The sequence below is a fragment of the Mycteria americana genome, chromosome 3, assembly GCF_035582795.1.
Source record: "Mycteria americana isolate JAX WOST 10 ecotype Jacksonville Zoo and Gardens chromosome 3, USCA_MyAme_1.0, whole genome shotgun sequence".
NCBI lineage: Eukaryota > Metazoa > Chordata > Aves > Ciconiiformes > Ciconiidae > Mycteria > Mycteria americana.
Genome location: NC_134367.1, coordinates 75807633 through 75835370, shown reverse-complemented (window position 1 = coordinate 75835370; position 27738 = coordinate 75807633). Strand labels below are relative to the sequence as shown.

The 27738-nt window shown below is 41.4% G+C and overlaps 1 protein-coding gene across 1 annotated transcript in view; it reads left to right on the top strand.

The window, feature by feature from the left end:
- UTRN (utrophin) overlaps window positions 1-27738 on the top strand; it is a 394273-nt gene that overhangs the window by 44555 nt on the left and 321980 nt on the right. The window contains exon 3 of the mRNA XM_075499063.1: window positions 17224-17285. Within this exon, the coding sequence (XP_075355178.1) occupies window positions 17224-17285 (62 nt within the window). The remainder of the gene's footprint in view (window positions 1-17223; window positions 17286-27738) is intronic.

Below are 27738 nucleotides of genomic sequence, written 5' to 3'. Positions count from 1 at the left end.
TGGCTAGCCTAAAAAAATTCACTCTAGCCATTTGAAAACAACAATGACAACAACAACAAAAAAACCCCCAATTCCCAAACAAAACCAACCCAAAACCTGCCACCAAAACTAAACAACAGAAACAAACATATCCAAGTGTGTACACACATTATCAGTGTCTGGAGAAATTTAGAAAAATAAGTTTTCTTTGTCAGTTTGGTAGCTTAGCATGTAGTCCTGCTACAGCCACTGATCCAAGTTCAGTTAAAAATCGGATGTGGCACTATGAATAAATCTGTAGCCATTTTATTTTTCATAGTGTAGTCCATGGGAGCAGAGCAAAGTAGATGCCAGGATTGGTAGAAGTCCCTGTAAAATGGCTCAGATGGCCTACAAACCAACAGGTGTTGTGGGAAATGTTTTACTGGCTTAGCAGTAGCTCTTGAAGACTTTTGAGGCAACTAGATCATCTCCGATTTACTTGATTTATTATTGACTGTTTTACAGTTCAAGAGTGCGCTCTCGTGTCTAATAAATCATGGAGGCTTTATTCTTGTTTCTCTGTCTCTGTATATTCATTCTCCTGTCGTGTTCTCGTACCAGCATATGTGAATTATTGAGCTTTCACCTTTGCAAGAAACAAACCAAGTATGCAGTGGAGGAAGAGTTAAAACATAAAGATCCGAAATGCGAAGTTATGTTGTCAAGTAAATATTTTTTTGGGGGGGAAATCTCCTTGGTATAGGTAAGTCACGTGGTGTGTGTTTTTCACTTTGCTCAAGTATGATATTGCTGATAGTGTGGTGGGTTTTTTGTGTGACCTTCATCTTTCCTCCTTTTCTGTTATGCCTAAGTACCTCTTTGAAGTCCTTTGATAAATCTCTTCAGTTTCTCAGGATCTTGTTTCATCCACTCCTTCCTGATGTTACTGTAATATGACATTTCTGTATTTATCTCTTAACTCTTAAAATTTTTGTATCGCAATTTGTATCTGGCTTCTGTCTCCATCTTTCTCCCTCCCCAAATTCCTTTCTGCTTTCCGGTGGTTTGGAGATTTACATGATCCAGAGGATGAACTTGTGTCATAGAGTTGGAGATGATATGATAAATAGAAACATCCATGTTTCATCCTTGCTCACTCTTAATCTTTTGTAATTCTTTTTCCTCTCCCAAGAATGAGTGTCCTCACATACTGCTTTCTTGTACAGCCTTTTTCACTGCTAAAAGTAGAGAATAAAAGGTAGAAATTCATTCTTTTCTGGAAGATCTCCATGTTTTTTTTCCATAATGTTCGTGTCCAGGAGGTGCAGGTAGTACGCTTTGGCAGCTGGAGTTCTGGGTCATCTTCTAATGCTCCCTTACTAAGCCTGAATAACATCCTGCATCTGAAGGGTGAGAAGGCTGGTAGTCACCCTTCATCGCTGTTCCTTTCTATAGCCATGTAAAGACTTGGAGAATAATAGTGAAGCATTGTGACGTGAATAGAAAGAGTGGAACAATGTGACTCTGATTATAGACAAGACTAAAGCTTCTGAGCTTTTATTTGTGTAGTCTTTGGCAAGTTATTTTTTTCATTGTATACTTATCTCTGTAGGACTGGAAACAAGCCTTTTGCATGTGGAAGGTTGTAATTAAATGCACCAAAATTCAAAGTAGTATCATAGGTTGCTAAGTCAGCTCTTAGTCACGCTAATTCTTTTGAGAGCAAAAATCTTCACATACCTTTCTCTTTCTAGCCTCCTTAGATGTCTTCTCTTTGGCACTCTGGTGATCCCTCCTTTACATTCTTTCTTTTCACTGAGTTTTCACTTGTCATCTAAAAAATTTGGGCATTCTGTTTCTGAATAAACAGAAGTCTGCATGACTGGCTTCACAAGAAGGCTTTTGCCAGTCCATAGCTGGACTGAAAAGATGCTGGACGATAAAGCCAGGAAGCAATATTCCAGTCCATACTGGCTTTTTAGCACTTCCAGAGCCCTTGTTAGCTGGACAGTGTAACTTTGAGGGGAACAATAGCAATATTTAGTAGAATAACTGAATAAAAAAAGGGAAGAATGTGTAGCATCTGGCCACTTGAGTTACCCTTCAAATGTGAGTTTTCGTTTCCATGCGTATTGGACAGTGATAATGTTTCTTGTGCTGTTTGAGCAAGTAGCAGGTAGGTAGGTGACTGTGATATTCAAAATGTGTTTGGTCCTGCTACACCAGCTTGCAGATGTGTGTGTGGTTGCAGGAATTCTTTCCTTGCCGCTTTGATGTGGAAGGCTTCATGAATGCTTGGGTTTTGTAAATGATCCTGCTTCTGCCACAGGTTGGTCATATGTGTCAGCAGTGGACAACCTGAAATATGAACAGTGTATTGCAGCTTGCTCCGTGATGCTTCAGACAGCCGTGTGCATGAGTTCATATGCCCTTCCGTACATCGTTACTACTGTTTCGCGTTTCCTTGCTCCTTGGCAGCTTAAAAAGTTTTATTTCCTTTTTTTGTACTGCTGCTTTGCTCGTATGTTCTCATTAACAAAATATTATAACTTTTAAAGAGTAGCCTTAATGTAGCAGTAGTATGGAAAATTGGAAGTGATAGGTGACATCAAATTAGAGATCTTCAGCTATGAAGATCTAATCCATATTATGCGAGTTAAACTTCTTCTATCACTACATCGTGGATGAAAATGTTTGTGGTGTTTCTTAAAAAACTAAGTGGTTTTGTGATTTAGTTTTTGGGACTGTTGTCCAAAGGAACAAACAGCTGTAGAAAAATCTTGGAATAGCTGTTTAAGCTGTTTAAGGTTTTCAACTGTATTTGTATTACAGTGGTTCAAGATGATACGTTAAAGCGGAACAACTTAAAAGGCCTATGTAGGTGGGAAATGGAATCTGACTAAATTGCAGACGTGATAACATTGTTAAGTGTCACAAGTATTTGGCAACTGCAAAGCAGCCAGACACTAGCTGACTTCTTGAACATTTCATGTGTCATATCCTCCTCTCTGCTTGTCTTTGAAGGCAAATGTACTAACTATCCCCAGCCAGTTTAATCACCTGATTTTTGCCCAGTGTTTACATCTGTGTATTGCTGCAAATTCACATTGCTGTGAACTTGAGTAGGATTAAGAAAAAATGCCTGCTAACGAACTTGAAGAAGTCGCAGAGTATCCAGATTCATTATGCTGCCCTTCTGAATTTAGGCGGGGGAAGAAACCTTGGTGAAAGGCTAATTCAGGGCTAATATGTACTTAGTCAAGGTTCTCTGACCTCTTACCGCGGCAAGAACATGTGGAGAATGACCAGAGCTGCTGTAAGCCTCTGTGGTTTGTTTTTTTTGTTTTGTTTCTTGTTTTAAATCAAATGGCAGTTTGTGGTGCTCTTGGAATTGATCAGGCAGTAACTCAGTGCATCTGCAAAATAAAAAGTGAAATATCACAGCTTCTAGCAAATTTTGTCAATCTTATTGCTCTTAGTTTTGCCTTGTGTGATGCAGGTAAGACTGGCAGAAGTACTGAAGTTCCTTGTGATAGTTAAGAATGCAGAATGTTGGAAGTAAACCTTTTTTTTTTTTTTTTCTTTTGCGTTTGTAGGAAAGGATCTAAAATTGAGTTAGAAGTACTTTCTAGATGCATTCCGCACTTTTTCGCCACACCTAGTTTGTAGTATACAAAACTAAAGATTCAAAGGCAAGTCATGTGAGGACTACAGTGTCTTTTAGGAGATTACCTGTGATTTCTATTTTGTGGTTGTATTTCACCCTGTTCATACCACTTGTTCTTTCTGTGCTGGTAACGTTATTTTACTGTTTCAGAAATAATAACCTTCCTTTTATTACTTCCATTACGGTGTTACTTCTATTTGCATAACCTGAAGAGTGTGAAATGCATTGTTGGGGTGGTTTTTTTAGGTGGTGTTGTATTTTTTTTTTTAACTACTCAGCTTTGTAGTTTGCCATAAGTTAAGTGGATCATTTTATTGAGACTTTGAAATTTGAAATTCTTGTAAACGTGTATGAAGTTAATTTGTTATAGTAGCTTTCTCACTTAGAGAAGTGCAGATACATGTTAAATAGAAAGCAAATTTCTCTTAACCCCATTGGGGAACCACATAAAAGAGTTTTGCTTTTCTTTGATAATGAGCCAGTCTTTTCGCGTGCATCTGGGATTGCATCCCTGCCTTATCCCCATGTCCTTTCTCTCCCTCATTTGACCCTTCATGTCTGAACAATTGCACATTAATCCAGAACCTTTGCAACTTGCTCAGATGTGTTGGAGTGATTGGGCTTTGCTTCACCAGAGCTGGCTGGTACTTGGGAGTATTTACATGGGCAGGCCTGAAGAAACTAATGTGGCTGGCTCTTGGGAGAGCTGGGGATGTGCAGATAAGGTGCTAACGGCCAACCTCAGACTGGGATGTCATACTGAACCTTGCCTTTAAGCACAGCTCTTGTTCTAGCTGTGCTTATATCATGTATTTCTTTTGGGAGATTTGGGAAATACCTGTTCGGTACTAATTGTTTATAGTAAGACACATTATTTGATGCTACTTCCAAATAATTTTTCTTTCTGGGGTGGAGGTGTGAAAGCCTTGGAAGAAATTCCCCCTTGCATTATGTGACCCAGCAATGGTGATCTTGACCTGGCTTTTTCTGGGGTGGGGGTTAAGTGCTGATCTTACTTTTAATCCAGTATGACACTGGAAAGGCATAAGTATTTTTCGTGATCAAAATATCTCAGACCAAATGCTCTGAGTTTCAAGATAAATCTTTGAATTGAGGAAATGATCGTTTTGTATTGCATCAAATGGTTTTGTCTGCTACAGAGGTTGTACTTTGTATTTTGCTTTTGCTCTGCTGTATAGCCTCCCTTTCTTACTGGCAGAAAGAGTTGATCTGCCATGCAGTTATACTCTTTTCCTCAAAATTAGTGAATTAAGCCAGCAAAAGCTCTTCTTTGACACGGCTTTGGCTCTGCCAGAGGAGGTTCTGTTATTAGTGATGTCCATGCGCATTTTTCGTATACCAGGCCAATGTAGTTGTGCCAGCAAAACTCAATAGCGTATGCTTGTGTTGAGATGCTGACTTATGCCCATTAGTGGTAAAAACTTTTTTCAGACTAAACCTCACAGTGTTTCTTCCTGTGTTGCAAGCTAGTTTTCATTTTAAAGGCCTTCTATATGGGGGTAAATTCCTAAGCACTTGAGTTTAAAACATTGCTGTCTAGTTAAGTCAAAGTTGGATCGCAGGTCTGGTTTTAAAAGGTCTTGGACACTGTTACCAAACTAGTCTCTTAATAATCTTCTGTGTTGGCTATTTCAACATTGAAATTGGTCTGATGAACTGGTTTATGCTACTTGCATCTCTTCAACCTGGGTGCTTGGATTCACAGTTCCTGTTGGGCTTAGCAGTGGTTGCTCAGGGGAGCAGGTTACCTGCTCAGGGGAGCAGGGAGGAGGGCTGTGCTGGGTTTATCCTGGTGTGGTACCTGCGGTCGTGTCCACAGCTAGATATCATGTGCTTATGCTTCTTTGATAAGCACATCTTTAGTGGTGCTTCCTCTAATATACCTTACTTTCCAGTGGTTTGCAGTTCATGGATTTCTTCAGCCATAAATTATATCCATCTTTTTTGTGTACTCGTAATTCCTTAAGGTTGTCTCTGCTTTTTTAGCCCATTTATACTAGTGCCCTCATTTTTCTTGCTTTCACTGGTGGTTACTGTCATTAATTTTGGTACTCGGGCTAGCAATATTCAGGCTGCAAACTCCAGCCTCACTGAAGCATAGACACCACCTGCTCTGCTGCAGGGACATTAACCTTCTGCAAAGCAGAAAGTCAGGGCCTTGAAGCTCTTGAGCTGCCTCAGCTGAGCAGCGGCCCGCTGGGCAAAGGCTATGAATCCTGAGCCCGCATGGTGCCTGACTCCTTAGCACCGGGAAGGCGTGCAAGAACCCTTTCTGAAAATGCACCCAGGACATGATTACACCTGTGAGTATGACTGATCTACTGGAGTTGCTGCCAGAGGCAGCAGTAATAATCTGACTTGTAATTATCTGCTTTCATTAGGTGATCTTTCTTTTTGTACAGCCAGTTTCTACGAAGGTAAGGGTGATGTGTCAGTTCTGAATTTCACATGCCCTCACAAAACCACTTGATGTGTTACAGTTGCAGTACTCAAACCCCACATTTGCACAGGTTTCATCACAGTCCTCCTAAAAGTTGGTTATTAAATAATAAAAGCATGTGTACATGTAATCCTTTGCCTAAACAATTGGCTGCCGAAATCCCTTGGCTCAGGTGCTGCCAAAGTCTTGATGGGCTTTGAACTTTGGTTGCTCTCCTTTTGACTGCTCTGTTCCTGTATCTTCTCCAGTTTTGGACGCAGTGTTTGGAGTGGTATGTCCTGAAGGAGCTTTCTGTACTGAAGTGGGAAGTCTTCTGTGGGCTCACACTGATGGTGATCAGTAGCTTGCTTGATTGCATAAATACCTATTTTAATGCATTCCAGATATTTATCCTGCAATTGTCAAACAGAACTTATGTACTTCCAGAGCAGTTAATCAGGGAAGGGGGTTCAACTTTGAGGCCTAATTAATAACTAAGCCAGGGAAGGAAACGTGAGTTTAATTAGGATATAGGACTAGCAGTGTCTTGACCTACTGCTGTTCTGATCAAATGACAAAACAAAATTCTCATGTTTGCCAGAAGCCATAAGAAGGGACCATTCATAACTTTACTCCAATTTATCTTTTATTCTTTTCTCATTAAGGTGTCTCACTAAATACAAGAATTGGATAAGACACCTTTATGACTGTGTTTCTTCTTGCCTCTAGAGAAATAATATTAATTTCTTCATAGACAGAGTGCTCAAAGCTTTGCTTAGCATCATGTTTTTCTGCAGAAAGGTTCCCCCTTCCCCAGTGGTGCAATACTTCTTTTTCTTGGCCAGCAAAGGAATGTGTCTGGGAAATTAAATATTCAATTTATCTCAAGAAATGGACTTGCCTTTTGCTTAATCTTCCTCACTAGGGATAGGTGACAGTTAACACTTAGCTTACTTTGGGTAGGTCATGTGAAGCTCAGAGCAGGTTAACTTATGGTGATTGTTTCTGTAGTGAACTTGCTGGAGTATTTTAGGGATAGAAATGAGAGTATTTGGTGTGGTTTGCACTAACAAATATTTTGGTTTTAAATTCTTCGGTCATCCTATTCATTCTTTTTGCTTCCTTCTCCTTTATGTTTAGGGCACTGCTACACCAAGTGAATTTTAGGGGCTTCCTTTAACTCTTCTACATCTCAGGTTTCATCTTAGTAATTACAAAGGTTAATAGGCTGAGGTAAATAATTTACAGACATCAGTATGGCTCTGATCCTTGACAAAATAATGGAATAGCTGATGAAGCTCAGACTTAGCCTGTCTGGAAACAAAATAAACAATTTACGCTTTTTTAAACTTTATTTGCCTATTTGATTTCTGTAAAGACTGGGCTCAACTTTGTTGCTGAGGTCAGTATGCAACAGTTTGAGTTGAGGAATACTTTGTATTTGGGGTTTGCTTCCCCCCGCTTCTGTCTTCCAAACGTTGCCTGCCCAGGGATTCGTAAGAGTAACATGACTTGGTGTGAGTCTTGGTTGTGAAGAATTGAAATGTGTTAGTCTATGGTTATAAGTTGGCCACAGGAAAGTGTAGAAGCTTTCTAGTACGTAGTCTGTTAAGTGAAATTGTGTTAGTGAGCAGCTTTTTCCAGCAAGTGACCTGATGAGCTTTAGATGCTGGCAAGTTTGTGAAACAGGAGCTTGCCTCCTTTCTCTTTCATTTCTTTTCTTTACCATGAGCATGCTGCATGTTCTTGGACGTGCTCCCCTCTACTTGGCCCTGGTGAGGCCACACCTAGAGTACTTGGTCCAGTTCTGGGTGCTCCAGTAAAGGAGAGATGTAACATACTGGAGTGAGGCCAGTGGAGGGCCACTAAGATAATAAAGGGACTGGAGCATCTCTCCTCTGAGGGAAGGCTGGGAGAGCTGGGACTGGTCAGCCTGGAGAAGAGAAGGATCAGGGGGATGCTACCAAAGTTTATAAATACCTGAAGGGAGGGTGCAAAGAGGATGGAGCCAGGCTCTTCTGAGCAGTGCCCGGTGATAGGGCAAGAGGCAATGGGCGCAATCTGAAACACAGGAGATTCCACTTATACTTAAAACACTGGCACAGGTTGCCCAGAGAGGTTGTGGCATCTCCATCCTTGCAGATGTTCAAAGCCTGACTGGACGTGGCTCTGGGCAACCTGCTCTGAGTTGGGGCATTGGACTAGACTAGATACCCATAGGTGCCTGCTGACCTCTGCCATGCTGTATTTTCGGTGAAAACACTTTAATGCAGAAGTTTACTAAACTTCTTGGGAGCAATGTGAAGAGTAGGGGATTCATACGGGTGGTGAAGCTTGCTTAATACCTGTAAGATGGCTTGAGGCATTTGTATGAAAGTGCTAGAAGACTTTATTGATATTGCAGTGATTCTAACAGTTACAAAATTGCAACAGGTATATAAACTATACATATTCATTGTGTTTGGGGTTTTTTTGGGGTCTAGAAATCTTGTTCCAAGTGACAAAGAGAGTGTTATGGCTTTTTAAAGACACTTCTTTACTGTTATCTTTCCTTAATTTCTGAGTTAATTAGCACTGGAAAGTTTAAATTATTTTTTTATTACCCCCCATGGATGAAATAGAATTGCATGTGTGCTATTTTTTTGTTTTAAGACTAGATTTCTAAATACCCTTAGAAATTTGAGGCAATCAAACTCAGAAAACTTATACCTTGACTTTGCATAACTCAACTGCTGAAGTTGCTATGTTATGAATGTCTTATATAGTGGACTGCTAGGAAAGACTTAAATTCCATGGGGTTATAAATGCCATTTGTTTTTAAATAACTCTAGTCTGCATGCTGCTGTCACTGAAATGGTACCTATATGGTCTGTATTGGGAGGTACTTAGTTAACTTGCTGCAGAAACATTTAAATAGCATTTATGTAATTTTTAAAATATGTTAACAGCATACACTTTTTTGAAATCTGTTGATTAATCTATTTTCATGAGGAAAGTAGGATACTCTGATTATGCTTGTCTTTCAATTTTTTCCCCTGCAAAACCGGTCCAATTTGGATTAACTAGCGGGAAATTTAATCCAGTTTTCATGTCATAAAGCTAATTAAATAGCTACAGGTTGTGTGGTAATCAGTAGCTGGAAGAAGAAGAGGCCTTGAATGCAGTGCCTCCACTAAAGGAGAAATTTATATAAAAAAAAATGTATAGACGTCTTTCCTGCTGTCTGGTGGATGGCCAGTCAGCGTCTGCCTGTGAGGTACAATCTCGTGCATACCCGACTACTGATGGCCTGTACCTTGTGTGCTGGGATGGGCTGGGAGCTTGCAGTGAGAGGCCAGAGAAGTTGTGGGGAGGAGCTGGCACTGGTGGGGCATATACTAATATATAGGAAGCCAAGCATTAGTAATCCACTTCTTAGGAAATTGGCGCGCATAGTAATATGTAGGAGCCAGGTATTATTAGTTTACGTCTCGGTAATTGGCTTCCATTTGTGTAGGGAAAAGCTGTTGACCTAGAGCGGTTTAGAGCAGGAATGATGATGGTGGAAGGAGATTTGGCACAAGGTGGGGAGAGATGGATGGAGGAGCCTGGGAAAAAGATGGACAGCTCTGAACGGATAGATCAGGAAAGGTTTTAATATTTGGGAGTGAAAAGACAGAGAATAGGGGATGAGGAGGATTTGGGATTGCAACCTTTGGGTTTTTGGAAAAGGAAGATAGGAAAACCTCTGGCTGAACAGAGTTGGGATAAAAGAGACTCTGGAATATGAGGGGGGCAGAAGATTAGTGTTGTGAATAAGAACTTCACAGAGTGCTACGCTCTTTACCTGCCTGTCACAGAGAACAAAATAATCTCTGTGGTCTGGTGGGTTTTTTTAATTACCTGAAATGTGGCCACTTGTCCTTATTGCATATAGCAAGTTAGCCTTCTCGGTCTGACACAAACTTGGAGCTCTGGCCAGAGCAACGTGTGGAATATGTTGCATCTCTAACAGTACCTGTGAAAAGTTGTCTCTGGGATATTGCTGCATTTCCTTCTGCCACATTGGGTCTGCTTTTCCAGTCAATTATGAAAACTTTTGAAAAAGTTTACTCCTATGTGTAAGATTTCTTTTTTTAAGGAAGTTTGCCACAGATTATGGCATAATCATGTGTGGAAAATGACGTTATGTCTTTTGTACTGTGAACATTGTTTCCTGAAGATGTTCAAACAAGGTTGTTTGTGATGTCTGCCTGATTTGAAACTCTGCCATAACTAGCTGAGGGAGATACGTGCATATATACAGTTTATGGCTTGGCTTCCTTCTCTGCCCAAGCAATATTGCTTACTTGGGCCTGCGCAGGGTCTCTGACATCTGTTGTCTCTGCTTCCTTCTGGTATGCAGATGGGCTTTTTGTGGGGACGGCTCCTGTGTTATGCAGGAGATTATGCTAGATGATCACAATGATCCCTCTGACCTTATATCCCGTGAATCACCTCCACAAATGCAAGTGAGCCTAATAATAGTTCTAATTTGGGCAGAGAAAAAAGAGCAGATGGCTAACACCAACTTGTGGAAAGCAATTCTGTTTTCTTTGTAACCGCTCAGAAATGCAAAGACCTAATCTGTGTTCGTAACAAAACGAGCTGTAGTAAATCTAGTTTGTGATTCCTACTTTTATTTGTGTCTGTAAATTTACTCTATTTCTTTAAGTGCCCTCCTGTTTGTATACTTAAAAACATCTTAGTTGCCACATTCTGGGCAGGAGTTATCCACCTTTTCTCTTTCCATCTGCCAGTCGTGTTGGTTGGGACTTCAGGGATAAGGTGAGGGCATCTTCCTCTCCCTGTGGGTGAAGTTTGTCCTTTGGTATCTATGGGGAGTGTATAATCCAGTCCACTCTCTATCGTCATCATAGAGGTATTTGTGATACCTTTATTTCATTCCCCCCCCCCCCCCCAGTGCACTTGCCGATAGCTGAAACCCTTTGCTCTAACCAAAGATTTTGGCAGAAACTTTACCAGTCTCAAACCTTGGCACATGATCACTGGCAGTTTGTGAAATACGTGCCCAAACATATTTGTATCGCACACAAAGGCTTTGCGGGGTTGTCTTGCACTGGGAGCTGATGCTGCTTGGTTTGACTAAATGTTAGGGAGCCATTGCAGGCTGTTGGAGTGAAATGCGGGGTTGCCGGGCCCTGGTGACCCTCCGGAGCAGCCCCATGTAGGTGTCGGGACACTTTGCCTCCAATTCTTGGTTTTTTGGGTTGTCGTCCAGTGAAAACAGCAGGGTCACTGGCTGACCAGCATGGGTCTTCAGGCCTGGTGCATGGTGCCGCAGCATTATTTCTGTCTCCTGAGAGCTTGCTGTTCTCTCTAGCTTCCTTTTAAACATCATTCCAATGCGCTGAGATGGGCAGTGTGGCATGTTAGATTGCTTTTGCTGGGAGGTATGGAAACAGCTATTTTAATATTGCTTCAGCTGTGAGGATGCCTTCTTCTAAGTTATCAGTTGCTGGGGGTTTTTTTATTGTGAAGTAAATACAATTTAGCTTAGACTCACAGCACACTTCAGTGAGAACCGGGAGGTGGTCCTCATTACTTGTCTGTGGTGTCTTGTTTTTGATGGTGTCTGCTGTTGGGAAATACCAGGGAATGAGGTGCAGGGGGGTTGTTAGTTTTGTGTGTGGGGGTTGGTTTGTTTGTTTTGTTTTTTTTTTTTTTTTTTTTTTTTTTGTAATGCTTGTATTTCACAGCTTGGTCTATACAGAGAATTTACAATTTGGGCAACTGCATTTTATGCAGTTGCCCAAATAATCTACTTTTTTTGTTAGAGACACTGTTAATATAACTGTGTTTTGGCCAACTGCTGAAGTTTGATGGAGAGGGAAGGAGAAGAAATGAAGGAAAACTTTGTGCTTGCCACTGATTGCAGAAATTAAAATTGCAGTGTGAAGGTGAAAGCGTACAAGCAAATTACTTGTTGCTGGAGCCATTTGTTCTACCATGGTGTTGCAAGAGAGGAGGGGATCTGCAGAACAATCTTAACTTTTGCTTTCTCTTTCTTTAAAAAAAAATAAACCACCACCACCCTTCCCCCTAAAAAAGCCCAACCCAAAACCTCAGGGCTGCTGATAAAGATGATTCTGTGTTAAGGAAGTCAGGGTTCAGTAGTGCCGATGAGCATCAGAGGTTCTTCTTTGAGCTTGGTGTTCACTAACTCTGGTGCTTTGTGGCTTGCTTGGCTTTTTGCCTCTTGCTGGCAGGGATAAAAACCATGCTGGTTTCCATTCTCAAATTTTAGATGCTTATTTTGTGTCTTTTTATATGTGAATTAGTCTGAGTGAGTTTGACAAAAAGATAGTTACTTTCAAAATGTTTTTTCTGTCCAGAAAATCCTGCACGCAAGAATATAAAACTTTCCCCTCTTTTTGTTAATGTTGTCAGGGTTTCAGATGGGTGCTAGTCCTGGGTAGGGCGGTATCGATGATACATACTCTTGCTTGCCTAAAGGCTTAGGCAAAGGGATGTTTCTAACTTTGTTATTTTCCAAGTGTCTTAATTGAAACCCACAGGCTAATTCCTTCTTTTATTTCTAAATTCCTTTGCTGACAACTTAAATGAGAACTTAAATAATGAGGTGGGGAAGGCAAATTTAAGCCTTAAAATGTGAGATGACCCTTGGTAAGTTGTGCTGGAATGGTTGGGCAATTTCTGTACTTTATTTGCCAGTCTAGTCTGTACACTTCTCCAGGGCACTTTCATCATAGTGCTGCTCTGCCAGCTGTTTTGGGTGTGATAACTTTTGTCTTTCAAAAACTAAATAACACAGTTCTGTCTTGTAAGCATGTAATGCGTTTTGGGGAAATAAGAAAGCTGGCTCTCAGTATGAAGCAGAGGTTAAGTAAAGGGCAAACCACAGTCTGGTGAGGCTTTTGTTATTACCTCTATTTTTAGGTCATTTAGATTCCTTTTTGCTCCTGAACATGATATTCACAAGGTAATAGATTGGACTTGAACTGCGGCTTCAAAGTGCGCCAATACAATTGGGGGACAGCGATGAAGGCGGAGGAGGTCTGTAAGGCTGTAAAGGCGGCTCCCCGGGGCGACTGAATGCCAGGGCACAGGCTGGGCATCCGATCACAAGAGCCAGTTGTTTTGGGCATACTCCAGTTGCATGGACATACCTCACGCTGTATAACAGAAACAGGCTTCAGCAAACAAACATCCGGGATAGGAAGCTTTTCTTCTCTCTGTTGTCATCACAAGAGTTTAATTCTCTGTGTGTATGTGCTTAGGTTTCCTTTTATTTCCTCTTAAAGGAACAAACTGTTCTGACATTGGCCATTACAAGTCCATTAAGTGACTGGAGGGTACGCAGAGCCATGTTGGCCAGAGGAAATAGTTGGTAGGTGATGAAGCAGAATTTGGCCCCCAGTCAGTCCTTGGCTTTTATTGTCAGGCTGCGGCAGTGTGAAAGGAAACACAAATGTTTTAGCGACTTGGTGAATTTATTTCTCACTGGGCTGTGACTTGCTGACATTTTTAATGTCTCATGTGAGAAGTTGACTGGCTGGAGTACCGCGTGCTTTGCTGAATGGTAATATTGTTTTTCGGCTGAATGTGGCTAATTTGTTATCCGAATCATAATGTCAGCCTCTGGGGGTTAGCTTTACAGACTCATAAGAATCTAAAGAAAATTAATTTGAGGGATAAAATAACTTGTCACTGTTGTTAACAAAGCACCAACATTTCAGTTACAAATTTATTTCCAGGGATTTATAGCGGAAAGCTTGACACAACCCTAGCTATAATGGCCAATTACAAAAATCCTAGTTTCAGAGGCTTTTATAAAGCAAACAGGAAAGCATAGCCTGACTGGGTGAGTGTCATCTATGGGTTTTATAACTGAGCAGAATGTTTTGGGAAGATGGGAGTCGTGGGGGTTCTGATTCCTTGCTTAACTGAAGTAGGAGGGATGCTCTGATACTGAAGAGATAGTAGGGGTATATACATTCATATTCTTTCTGTCTCCATTACAGACTAAATAGTTAATGTTTATTGAAGTCATGTGTTTTTTGGTTTGTTAGTTGTGGGTTTTTTTTTTTTTTTCCCCTCCCTAGGAAACCCTCTTTTTGAAAAGAGGGAAAAGGTGCCAGATTTTTAGTAAATGTCACGTATGCTACTGCAACACTTGTGCAACCTGGACCTGAGGTCTGGGGGTAGCAGCTGTAGGCACAAGGCCAGCTGAGGGAGTCCTGGCAGGCTGAAGCCAGTGTAATGTTGAGAAGAGCTGTCACCTCCTGCCGTGCATGTGCTTGTGAAGGGGCCGAGCCCCTCAGGACTGGCATGTGTAGAGCTCTGAGTGCACAGGACTTATAAATCCATGACCCTTTTCATAACTGTTATTATCCTTCTACACAGTCAATACAACTATTTTTGGCCTCTCTTCATGGTTTGCCTTTATCATCTTAAGGAGTAAGCACATTAAAAGAAAGTGAGACCTCAAACTTTGGGGTTACTGTTCTTGATTCTCACACAGGGAAGTTTAGGGAAGGAAAAAGGCAGACCAAGCCTTAGGAAAGTGTCCTGGTACGTAGGTATGTACCTGGGGGTGTTGCCAGAAAAGGGACAAAGGTCACTGAATGATGTTTAAAGGGGGAAAAGGATGTTTAAATCTCGATACATTCAATACAAATAGTATTTGCAAGTACTGTAAATGGAAAACATTATCAAGAGGTGGACAGACTCTGGGATTGAATTTTGTACAAAGCTAGCTTTTTGGCCCAACGGTGGCAGTTAACAATTTAGTCTGTTCCTGTCTCCTAAAAAAAACACTTGGAGGGAAAAGATAGAGTAAATATATTCAGTATACTTGGAGTTTAAATCTTGACCCTGTCAGTCTCCTGTGAGATGGGTACTTGGCACGGAGTATCCTGCTGGTAGATCCTATCTGTCTTTGATGGCAAGGTCCTCTATTTCACTGAGGGAGGAGAGCAGGGTTAATGAGATCTTTTAGGTAATTGTATTCCCCCAGAACAATACCTTGAATTTCAACAAGACGTTTTAAGCATGGCCTGCTGTGCATGCACCGTAGGTATCTTGAAGCTCTTTGAGAAAAATCTTTTTCTGCATTGGGCTATCTGATTTCTGGTTCAGCTCGAGGTATGACTGAGGAGTAGGCTACGTTGGATCAGCTTTAGATGGCAAAGAGGACAAGCACAGAAGGGTGAAATGATGGCCGCTGGCTGCCACGTTGCAGCAGATGTGCACTCTTTGGCATGCTGTAAGCAGGTTTTTCAGTCCTAGCCCAAAAGGAGCCCAGAACTGAGGTTTTATTTTAAATTGACATGAACGTTTTCATAAAGCTTATTAAGTCTTTTAACCATTGTGACATCTACTTTCTTAGCAGTGTGACTTCTTCTCTTGTCTGGACTGAGCCTTAGCTGCTGCTATTCCTTGTTTATGTCCGTTAGGTAAAAAACACCTGCTTGTTTGTTCCACTGCTCCAGTAGCCTGTGTGTAACAGATCTGTGGCTAGATATATTACACATGGATGGCATCAGTTTCAGACACATGTTGGTAAATAAAGAGGAAATTTTGAGGTCGTCTACCTAAGGAATCTTCTGGTAGCATTCTGTGAATTTTTTTATAAACATCTGGAGTTTGTAGGTAAAACTTCACTGTACAACAGTCTCAGTTGCTGCTGTCTGAGGCGTATGATCTTTTAAGTGATGCCTTTTAATCATAATCTGATTTCTCTTCAGACTGTATAATTCTTTCTCTTTTCCTTTTCATGCTTTCATGAAGTGGAACATTTGAGTTTCAATCCAGTTTTCTTTATGGCTTCATCCCAGTGCAGGGACAGATGGTCTGAACACCATGGTGGTATGCTTTGTTGTGGTAAGGGGCTTGGAAAAAATCAGTGCCAGCTGCCGCCATGAGGTTTTGCAGGAGAGCATCCTGGGCAGTGGTGTGCTGTGGGTGCCTGAAGCATATCTCTGGACTGGTCTGTCAAGAAGCTCGTGGAGTCTTGAAGACCTCTTGGAGATTATGATCTGGGCAGCAGCTGTCAAACAGTTTTCCCGGTGGAAGGCACTGCCTGCCTTGGTGTAGTCTGCTGCATGGATTTGGAGGTTAAAGCCTTTCACAGGCTGCATGTGTATCTTTTTCTTGGCTGCAGCAAGCAGGCCTGAAAATCCATGGTGGACCAACTTCCTTTGCCTGGTCTGTTGGCAGCAGGTAATTCACTGTCATGTAAGTGCAGGTGATGAGGCAGAGTCTTGCCCTTAGCACTGCTCAGTGCAATTTACCCAAGAGGCGTCCTGTGATATGGGCAGAGCTGTACTGGAGGTGACTCAGCCTGGTTTAGTGGGACAGACTCTGTAAAATTGCAGGTGACTCCCAAATGGCTTCCTTAAACGATCTTGGAAGCTATCTTCTTTCTGCACAGCTGGAGGCCACTGCTCCTCCCTCTCCTTTGACCTGTAGGTGCTCGCCTGTCCTTCCTCCTTGTCCTGCTGGGTCCTTCTGGCTGCCTTCTGGACCCTAGGTAGTGACACTTTGGTGCCACACCAGTAGGGGCATCTGAAGAGAAGGGCAGCTGAGCCCCTTCCCACACTTTAGCTGAACTTGACTGTGATTGATCACTAACATGGTTCCTAACCCAGGTGTGAAACCAGGCTGAGGGTGGGTAAGGATGAGAGTGCTTCAAGGGTTATTCCAGCAGCTTTCCTGCTGCAGTTGCTGTGCCGTGTACTGAAGGAAGCTATTATCTGCATCAGAAGCTTGAATAAGGACCTCAGCAGCTTGTGGAGTAATGCATCCAGGCAAAAAGGTGTTGACAAAGTCTGTTGATTAAAAGCCCATGGTTTCATAGGTTGCTTTTTGCCAGATGGGAAGCCTGTGAATTTAATGCATTGGTATCCTGCCCAGGAGGTGCTGTGAGGCTGATTCTAATGCAAAGGAGCTGCTGTGGTTGCTAGCAAAGTTGAAACATTTGTGTGACTCTGCGACTACCAAAGTCTGGTAGAGGTTTGAACAGCTTTATTGACAGATGAGGCAAAAAATTCTCCCACTGAGTCAGGATAGCGTTTAATATGGCCTGTTTTGAGCAATCTAGGATTAAGAAGAATGTATTTTCACTGATTGTTTTCTTATTTTCTCTCTCCAGATGAACACAATGATGTACAGAAAAAGACCTTTACAAAATGGATAAATGCTCGGTTTTCCAAGGTAATGTTGAGTTGAAAGTACTACTTTGTTTTGTTGGATTCACTGTTTAGAACAATATTGGTTAAATATACTTTGCTCTTACTCTTGTAGAATACTCCTAGTAAAATGTGTCAAAATGTGTAATGAAAACAGATAAAATACTGTAGTGTTTGTTCCCTGTTTCCCCATGCACGTAAACATTTGCTACTATGTGTCTTGTTTAAGAAAAAATGAAAGTTCCTATTTGTTAATATATTAAAATACAGTTATTTGCATGATGGTGTCTCAGTTTTGATCCTCTTTATACAGTTTACTTCTACATGCAGTTTTCTGAGTATATTACAGCAGATTTTGAACCTTAGTCGCTGTGTTTATTCTCAGTGCTGCTGAGTCAGCTTTACTTATCCAAAATACTCTGCAAACCTCCAGTTGAAGCCACCTGGTGTTGCTACTTCAGTCTTGACTGTGAAATTTTGTATAATTACTTGCTCGTTTTGAATTTTTCTTGGCTCTCATGCTGTATGTTTCTTGTTTTAATTCTCTTTACTAACTTGAAACTTACTGAGGATCTTGTTTTGTGTTTTGGGATGAGAAAGGAAGTGGTGGTTGCTTTGGGATGCTATTTAAAGCCTGCTTTTTATGCTGTTCTTCTGATAGTGAAAAACAACACTTTGCCCAGGAGTGCGGTGGCTGTGGGAAGTTTTCCTACTTCATAGTTTGGATGTGTGAAGGAACCTGGGCTATTATCAGAGAAAACTCATGTTGTTTTCTAGCCAATATGGTGCTGCAAGTGGGATAACTGCTAGTTTTCACTCTGTTAATGAAAAGGGGCATGCATGTGAAGTCCTGAAAGTAGATATAAATATAGAAGGAAGGGTGTGTGTGTGTGTGTGGCAGTTTGGTTTGTTTTCTTTTTTTAAATAAAGCAACGACAGTGCTATAGCAATGAATGGCTGCTTCTGGAGCACTGCCCTTCTGAAGTTCTTGGTCAGCAGAGTAAGAAATTTTTACCTTCCTTCCCTTCCTGTGCAACAGGACACTGGGCAACGCAAGGCTTGTGGCCTTGGTTAGGGCTTTGGCTTAGGTTTGTTTTGGTTGAAAGCTGATATCCTGCACTCTTCATCCAATGCATTCTTGGCTAGTTTGCTCTTTAGGGGAGGAATGTGTACGTGTAACTGGTTGCTCTACACTCTGCTTTTGACTGCTGCTGAGGCTGCTGACTGCTGAGAGGAAAGACGGTCCTGCGGGAGGAGGGTTAGGCAGGGCAGGATCGTGTAAGGAGCGAAAACGGGGTGAGAAAGGAAGGCCTGTTTGTAGAGACTTACCCTGGCATAAAGATGGCATGAACACAGAAATGACAGTGATACTGAGAATGTGCTATGTGACTTGTTTGTGTATGTTATCGACATTGTATTGAAATAGGTAAAATTGTTTTCAGTCCTTGTATTTATACACCCATGGATATATTTTATAAAGTGGCTTTTCCTTTTATACTATGTATTCAGAGAGATCCTGCTTAGCTCCTGGATTTCCCTGCCACAGGGTATGATCAGACACTCATTGGATTTGAAGTAACTCTGTAACTTCATGGCCCATTAAACTACCCAAAGCTATGAAAGACATGTTAATGAGTGAAGAGACTTGTATAAAAGGACATACGCCTGACTACTGTGCGTCCAATTCAAACTTGAGCATGGCTACTTTGCCATGACAAGACACAGATTTATGAAGACTGGCATGTTCAGATTGCAAGGAAATTGCTGGTGTTAAGTAGAAATCACCTCATGTAAGAAAGTCTAGTTTCAACTGTGCCTTGAAAACGTGAAGAGACTGATTTCAGTCTTACTGAAGTTTTTGCATTTACCAAGTCAGTTGGTAAATTTAAAATTCCTTTTCTGTGAACTAGATTGATTCAGCTGCTTAGTAGGATAGAGATTTTAGAGGGTGGGTAAATGTAATCTGACTTACATTGCAGAAAAAATGGTAACTGAGGATTTTTGTATAGAATTGCAGAATTCACTCCAGGAATTTTACTTGTCTTTCACAGAATCACAGAATCATATAGGTTGGAAAAGACCTTTAAGATCATCGAGTCCAACCATAAACCTAACACTGCCAAAACCACCACTACACCATGTCTCTAAGCACCTCATCCAAACGTCCTTTAAATACCTCCAGGGATGGCGACTCAACCACTTCCCTGGGCAGCCTGTTCCAATGCTTGATAACCCTCTCGGTGAAGAAAAATTTCCTAATATGCAGTCTAAACCTTTCCACGTTAATTACATTGTAGTTGCCCTTCATTTAAACACGTAAATAAAAAGTAAACACCTGAGCCTCTATAAACTAGTTTGGCATGCAAAAAATCCTAAAATCGCAATTGCATAATGTACTCAAAATTGCTGAACTTGATTTAAATAAATTCAATAGGATTTTACAAAGGATCTAGAAAGAGAGCAGTGGCTTTCTCTTATCTCAACAGAGAGAATAGGTAGATGAATGAAATGCAGTAAGTCTCTCAAGTATGCTGTGAGGTACCCATCTCTGCTTGGGGCACCTATTCAGTGATATATAAGTTCTTGCTCTAGTTCACAGTACAGTAACTTGTGTTTGTGCTCTTCATTTGAACTGTGCTAGAAAAAAATGCATCTTATTTGCATGTATTTTTTTAAATGAAGGCACAAGCACATTTAAAGTGGATTGAGTCTTAAGGTCAAGAAATGTACTCAGCCAAGCCTCAGTGCTCTCTGTGGAAATCTTTACCTTAGCAGAGCCATACACACTACGACTCACAAGCCTATGATGGTTATGTATTAAGGATATTTTGTTAAAATTAAAGGGAATAAAAATTATTAGGTAAATAATCTATTTTACCAAGCTGTAACCAATAGGGAAGTTTGCATTCAAAGATTGATACAGGGCATTTCAGCATATCTTTGTGTTAAGCCATGTGACATTTTTCCTTTTTGTATGTTTTTCCATTGATCTGTCCAGTCTAATTTCAAGAATCAGATTTAGCTGTTTCCCTGTGGTATTGCCCACCAGTTAAGGCATCTAGTTGTATGGAGAGCTAATGTATGCTCTTCAAACCACTGTAAAATTGTGTTTTCTATTGTTTTTTCTATCCCTTTATCCCTTTCTATCCTTTTTTCATTAATACTTACCAGTTCGTAAGTATTAATGGATATATCTTCAGAACATGTTTCTGCAGTGCAAGAGTACTACCTTCTGTTTACAGCCGCTGCAAAAAAGTAAAGATCAGATGTAGCTGCTAATTTTGAGCGCCCAGTCTGAGACTTTGATTAGATTATCCAGAGGATTTGACACTTCTGTAATATCTTCATATAAACCAGAGCTCTTGTTGAGTCTTATGACAGATCTCAGAGGGTTCGTCTCTTCTGCAAACTCAAGCAAACCATCTAAAATATCTAGTAGGTTTTCAGATGGAGCTTGATCAGCATAGAGAAGGGAGTTGAAGATGATGCCTGTGCCAGCAAGAACCGGGTTTAATAATCTAAGAAAGTCTTTTAATCTGGCACACAGTTAGTGATTACCTGTAAAGTTGTGCTTTAAATGATTCTGATTAGTTACAGGGGAACTCTTGGCTAAAAGTAGAGTTTGAATTCAGGTTTGCAGGATAACTTACTGCTCCGTTAACCATACATTATTTGTTACACATAGGTAAAAGGGGGGTGAATGAAGATTTTGCAATCAACTCTAGTTTTGACTTTTCCAAAGTTCTAAGTAGTTTCAATCTGTATCTATTTGCATGGCATATCAGCAGGCCTGGGACTTTTAGATCCATCATACAGACCTCTGACACTTCAGCTGATAATCACATAGCACAGTGGCTGGATACTTGCACTTGCAACTCTAGAAGGTTTCTAGAAGACTTAATAGGCATGTTGAGGTATTCAGGAGTCTTGTGTCCCACTTAGAGGCTGCAAGTACAGTGTTTTCTGCCCTGTTTTCTTTACTTTCTTTACTCCTACTTTCTGACCCTGTTCTTCCCCCCCCCCTCCCCCCCCTTACTGTTACACCCTCTTGTGTCAGAAAGCTTGCCTGCCCAGCAAATCCTGGCAAATCTGGAGTTTTGATTGCCTTGCCTATTTCATTCTCACTTCTTTGGCACTTAGTTGCTTACCCAGCAAGACCCAGTTTTTCTTGTTAAAGCTTCAGACCTCCTCTGTCTGTCCTTCCTTTTCCCTTCTCCCACTCTGCATCTCCTGACCCTTCCCAGCCCTTACAGCATTTGGTGCTTGTGTGGTCGGTCCTATTTTTGCATCTCTCTTTGTCTAAGCAATCCTAGCCTTGCCCTCTCTTTGTCTCCTTGCAGGGGTCAGTCTTTGCTGGCTTTCGTGTTCCCATTTTCCAAGGTACTCCTTTTCCAAGTTTGCTTTCAGATTGGTTACTCTCCTCTTCCGCTATTCCTGAACTTGGCAGGTAGGACCCAGGGTCAGCACAAGAAACATGATGCCCTAACTCTTAATTTAGACCTATGGAGTCAGATCTGTCACAGCCTGTCAGAGCTTAGTGCTGTCACTCTAGAGGAGGTTTGCAGATCCAGCATGGGCAAACTGAGACTCTTCCTTTTCCTCCCAAAATCATGTCTTCATTACATTTGGGAAGTTCTCTCACGGGGATGGCAGAAACACTTCATTGCTAGGAAGGCTGTGCTCTGCAAAAAGAACATAAAACCCCAGAGATACTTGTGGTATTTAGTGAAAAGGACACTGGATTTCCCTCCCCACCCCGCCCAGGTCGTAAGTCTTGGATATGGATGGCTGTTGGACGGGAGCCAGCTGGGGGCATTGTTCCAAGGTGTTGGGAGCTGCATTCAAAACCCTTTCGTGCCTGAGAGCTGTGCCTCCCTTCCCTTTTTGTCATGTACTCCCATCTCTTTCCAATCCAAGCTCTCAATTTTGTTCTTCTTATATATGGAAGACTGTGTGTCTTATTTCTGCATTTGCAGCATTCTTGTTGCATGCATTTCTGTGATCCTGATCCTCCAGGTCCTGTGCCGGTGCCCTGACATCTGCATTGGCCAGCAGCTGCAGCACTGGCAGGGCTTGCAGCTAGGACCTGCCAGTGAGGGTAAAGCCAGACCTCCCATACTTTTACAGCATCTTAACCTCTCTCCTGCTCTGCCGTCTTCCAAAATGCGTTTTGGTTTAGGGTTAAAGAGCAAAGAAGAGGCTGAGGTGCAGCTTGGGAGTGGCCCGTGTCCTCTAAGACTGAGCTCCAGGTTAGCCTGCAAGAGGGCAAATGCTCGGTGCTGGGGCTCCTGTGCATTTCCTCTCCTGGGCTCTGTGCATTTCCTCTCCTGGGCTCTGACGGGTCCCCTCCCCTGGAAGGACACCAAATAAAGTAAAGACGAGAGAAGGCAGGGCAGTAGGCAAACTGGTGAGCTGTACTTGGAGTTCTTTGCGGTGTGATGGCTTTATATGCATCTTAAAATTAAAACAGTCCCAGTACCAGGCATTAATTCATTTGCACACTGTAAAGTCTTACCTAACTTTCTGGGTGGTGTGCTATATAGATCTCTTCCACCATTTTTGCTCCTTAATTTTCTCCTTTCCTCTAAGGGTTGTTTTACCATAATAGTAAATGTCAGACCTCATACTTCTGAAGACATTTTGCTGCTCCACAGCTGACTCTTAGCAAATGTGATAAATCTTTTTAAAGACAAAAGCATACCTATTCAAGATAATTAATTTCATATGACCCAAGATACCTGAGGCCAAAGACATTTCCAAAGGGATTTTTTTGGGGGAAGGAGAATTATGGAGTTTAATGTATTAGTCATGCAAGAGGAGAGATCAAAAAGATTGATTAGGCAGTTTTATCTGTCCAAGGAGACATCACCTAAGATGGTCTGTAGTCCTTTTCCAGTTCAGTTTTCGTGGCACAAGCAGGGAAATACTTGACTACTGGTAAAGTATTCTCCAGTCTAATTGCTCCTGCTGTTTTCCACTGCTGAATTAAACTGTAAAACGTAACCTCACTCAAAGATAGCCAAAGCTTATAAAAATTTGGTCTTAACCTGAGGAACAAGCTGCATGGAAAAGAATTAGTGTTTGTATGAACTGGCCTTGAAAAATTTAAGTTTTAGTCTACTTTTTTTTTTTTAGCTAGATTACTTACTCTTCTCCTTCTCAAGAGATCAAATAGGATGTGAATTAACCAAGATGCAGGAATATAAATCTTCTCTCATAGGTTATGAGATATGGTGAGGAGGACTAATTTATACCATAAAAGCAATAATACAAAGCATTTCATGATCTCTCCCAGATTTAGCTCCAGCATGAGAATTGCCAGTTTTCTGCCCTCCTCTCAACTGCTGCTGTTTTCTGCTCTAAGAACAGGGTGTGGGCAGCCTGTTGCTGGACTTCTAAGCTTGGTATAGTAATATGGACTGTAATTACTGCTGATTTTTATTAATGATCTGGGCTTTGGGATAGAGTTTGACTCTGATTCATGGTCTCTGTTATCATCCCAGTTGTTGGAGTGTTTGTGTATTTGTGTTTGTGTGATCTTCTCAGGCACTAGAGCTGAACCTGGTAGAGGCACTGAAGCAAATCAGTCCCTTTACCTGTCAATCACTAATGAGAACAATAGTCAATCTAGTCAGCAGGATTTTTTTTTTTTAAGGTACCAAGTTACAATCTGAAGTTAGCTGGCTTTAAAAAAAAAAAAAAAAAAGGAAATTAAAAAAAAAAAAAAAAAAGAAAATAATAACCTTCCAGTTTTACAGGAGAAATAACTGACAGTGGTAAGTAGTCTCAACTGAGTGGTAAGTCTCAACTGCCCCTGCTGGTAATGACACATAATGAGGCTTAATAGCAAGCTGAGATTAGTACTGTTACATTAAACATATTAAAATAAAGTAAGTTTATGTAAATGCATTAATAGATGCACTGGGGAAAAAAAAAGACCCACAGAGAGCTGCTGCTGCCTCGTGTTTGTTTTGCTGCCTTGCTATGTCTAATATTTGCTTTTATATGTTTTCCCTCCTTCTATTATGTTGTCAATCAAGTATTTCAGGTGTTCTGTGGATTGAGCTATCTTTGGCTTTTCAGCTTTGCTGCTACTTAAACTCATGTCTGTCATCTAGTAGAATCAAACTTTCTAGCGTATCTTGGTGATGAGTCTTACTTTTTTTTCCCTGTTAGTCTGGAGTTTTAAATAGCTATTTAGTTGCTTGTAATTATTTTATTTTTAAGCACCAGTAGCAATATATAATTCAGTCTATAAGGTGTTTTCCTCCTGTGATTATAACTTTTTATATATTTATTTTTTACTTAGTATTTGAATTCATAGTTTTGGTACTAGTGTTGTGTAGAGATGCCACAACTACTCAGGCATATTCAGCATAGAGTAAAGCATACTCAACTAAAATACATCTGTCACAGTAGAGCTAGTAGTTGTGTGTGCTGTCCTATAACTCCTGCGTGTCAGTGGAAGGAAAATGGAAAAAGTGTCACGTTTTAATAAAAATACTTCTGTAAACAATGACTATGGTCTGAAATTAGAAGTTGGCAAGATCATTTGTTGACATAGTTGTTTACTTTTTGCAGTGACCTTTTTGCTTTCTGAATTGTTTCCCACATTGAGTTCCCATGTACTGGCCTTATGATGCAGCAGCACTTGACATGTTTCTTACTCTGTATTGGTCACGATAAAGTGTAGTTCTTGCTCCTCATGTTGTTTGTAATCGTGTTTAAACTAAGTAGGTGGTTACCATGAGTTCTCTAGGAATGTGCTTGAACATTACGAATGGTTCATGTTCTAGTTTAAGCACCCAACCTGTTCAATATTTCCCCCTTCTCAAGAAAAAGGGGTAAGGGGTCTTTGCAACTCTACTGTTATTTTGACCTATTTACTGAGCATCTTATTAGACATTAAAAATAGTCATCTGTTGGTTAAAAATAATTAAAAAAACCCTACTCTGACCTTTGTATAAGTGACATTGGAAGATGAGAAGAATCTGATGGAAAACAAAGATGTACTGCTTCCTATATCCTTTCAGGGTGTGTTGGTGTTTCTGAGGTGGCAGATGACCTAAACAGCAAAGCAGCCAGAACTTGTCTGCTGCATTCCCTCGGTGGCTGGTGAAGGTCATACGTATGCTTTCACAATATGTGTTACTTCCCTGGTGCCAGCCAGTGTGCATTACTGTGAAACTGAGAGGACCTTTCATCCTGGTTTTAATGTCGCCACTAGGAGGTCTGAATCAGTATCACTGAGGAGAATGTGAAATGGAGGTGGCTTATCTCTTACTCTCAAATATCTTTGGCATTCATTTGTTGGAAAAGAGTTAGGTCTAATAATGAACCTTCAATACGTATTGATTTAAAGAACATGTAAATTCTCTGCTGCAGGTAACTATGACGACATAAAGAGAAAACTGCAGGTTTCTAGTTAAACAACTAGATAGACATTAAAACTTCTTTAATGGTTAACTTTGCATATAATTTCAAGTTCAAGAACAATATACAAAGAGTGTAAATAGTTGTGATAAAATGATAATAGCTTGTGTTAAAAAAAAATGAGGCTTTGTCTTACTGAGAATTTGTGACTCCCTTTAATTCTCTATAACTTGGCTCAGTTTGATACAGTTCCCCATTAGTAATAAAGGGACAGTTAAGAATGTTCTACTGTAAAATATATTCAAGGAAGATTGCTGCCTTGCAGCTGTGTGTGGCTTCAGTAGAACAAAATATAAATGTTGATGGCTGGTCTTTCTACTGTTGGTAGTATTGGATGACTCTGAAAATCTGGTCCAGGTTTTCTTTATATCTTCCTCTGTTTCCTGGGAATGCTTTCTGGCAAAGAGAAGGAATGATTTCTGCAGAGTCATATTGGTTGGCCTGGATGACCCTTCTTTCCAAGTAATCCTAGACGCACACAAGGAAGTATGAGTCACCCTCTTAAACCTGATCCAGGTAGAGGGGCTGAAATATGGCCAACGGGCATGTGAGGGCTGCTGCCGTGAGGAGGAGCTCACTGTGCGTGGGCTGTCCTTCCCAAATGGCGCTGGTGTCTCGCTGGAACACGCAAAGCCAATGCCCATAGTGACTGCTCTTGCCACGTGTGGCTAGCATCTGGTCTCCAGCTCAAGGATCACTCAGAAACTGCTGCTGCTCCATGAGAGATGAATCAACAGAAAAAGTGTTTTCTGCTGTGGATAACTAGCAAAAGTTCTTTCTTTGTCTCCCCCTGCCTCATGTTAGTACAAAGGCTGGCACCAAAGCGTTCGTTGGAATAAATGTAGCGGGGTGGATCTGGTTCTGATCTTTGTGCATGAGTCCCGTGGTGGATAACAAGTGTACCACCACACAAAGTTTATAAGGGCACAAGCAGGCCTGCCTCAGATTACATGCTGTCTCTGGCTTTTCTTTCTCTTACTTTCCTTTCTCTTGCTCTGCCTTCCTCTTCCCCTTACGCCTGTTTCAATGAAGCAGCTCCTTTCCTGCTGTCAGTGCCAGTTTAAAGCATTGGGGACCAACGTGGCCTCTCTCGAAGTTAAGTCTGTTAATTATGTTCCTTTGTCTGTCTTACCAAGCCCTTGTCTCTACTACAGCAACTCTGTGTGCAGCTCTGCTGGCAAAGCCCTCTCGGGCAGGCTGAGGGAAAGAGGTTTCTGCCAGTGCTTTTTTGCTGTCGCAGCAAACGCAAGCAAAGCTGAGAAAAACTACCTTCTGTTAACTGATAAAAGTGTTCAGCGAGGGGGATGTGAATGTTTTACACCCTGAACCGACACAGTTCTCCTGGTACGTGGTGTGTCCCTGCCTGTCCTTTACACTATCTTTGTAGTATAAACTGGACCCTATTTTGTCGTTGAGAAAGGACCCATTATCTGCCTCGTATTTGTACAGTGCTTAGCACAATGTAAGCTGCTGCTTAAGTACTCACCAACGCAACTGTGACTAGCAGTTTGCCCTTGTTGAAGGGCTCGGTGTGGTTTGTCACTGTCACTCTTATAAGGCAAATACTTAAATTTCTTGATCCACTATGCTCAGTGATGGACTGCTTCTCCTTAAGGGATGCTGTCGGAGGCTGAACTGCAGTCTGTAGAAAGTGAGTAAAATATTGTTGGTTCTGAAAAGGAGACATTTAGATTGGCTTAGCATACTGCATATCAGGCAGGACTCTACGGAGAGATATATGCTTTTTATATACTGCAGATATGTATATTTATTTGTGTGTGTGTATATATATATATCTGTGCGTACAGACTTTTTCAGAAGGCCAGATTGGTTTCTGGAGGTTAGGAGTGAGCGGTACGGGTGTGGGCAGGGATGGCAGGGGAAGCAATCTGCAGAGCCCCATGCCTTGCCCTGCAAGGTGGGAGAGCACTTCTGCCCTCCCAGAGCCCTAGCTCTGGCTGCAGCATGCCAGTCTGCCCAGCACAGACCTGATCCCAGGGCCGCCCGCTCCACCCCAGTGCGGCTGGGGACAGCACTGTCTGCAC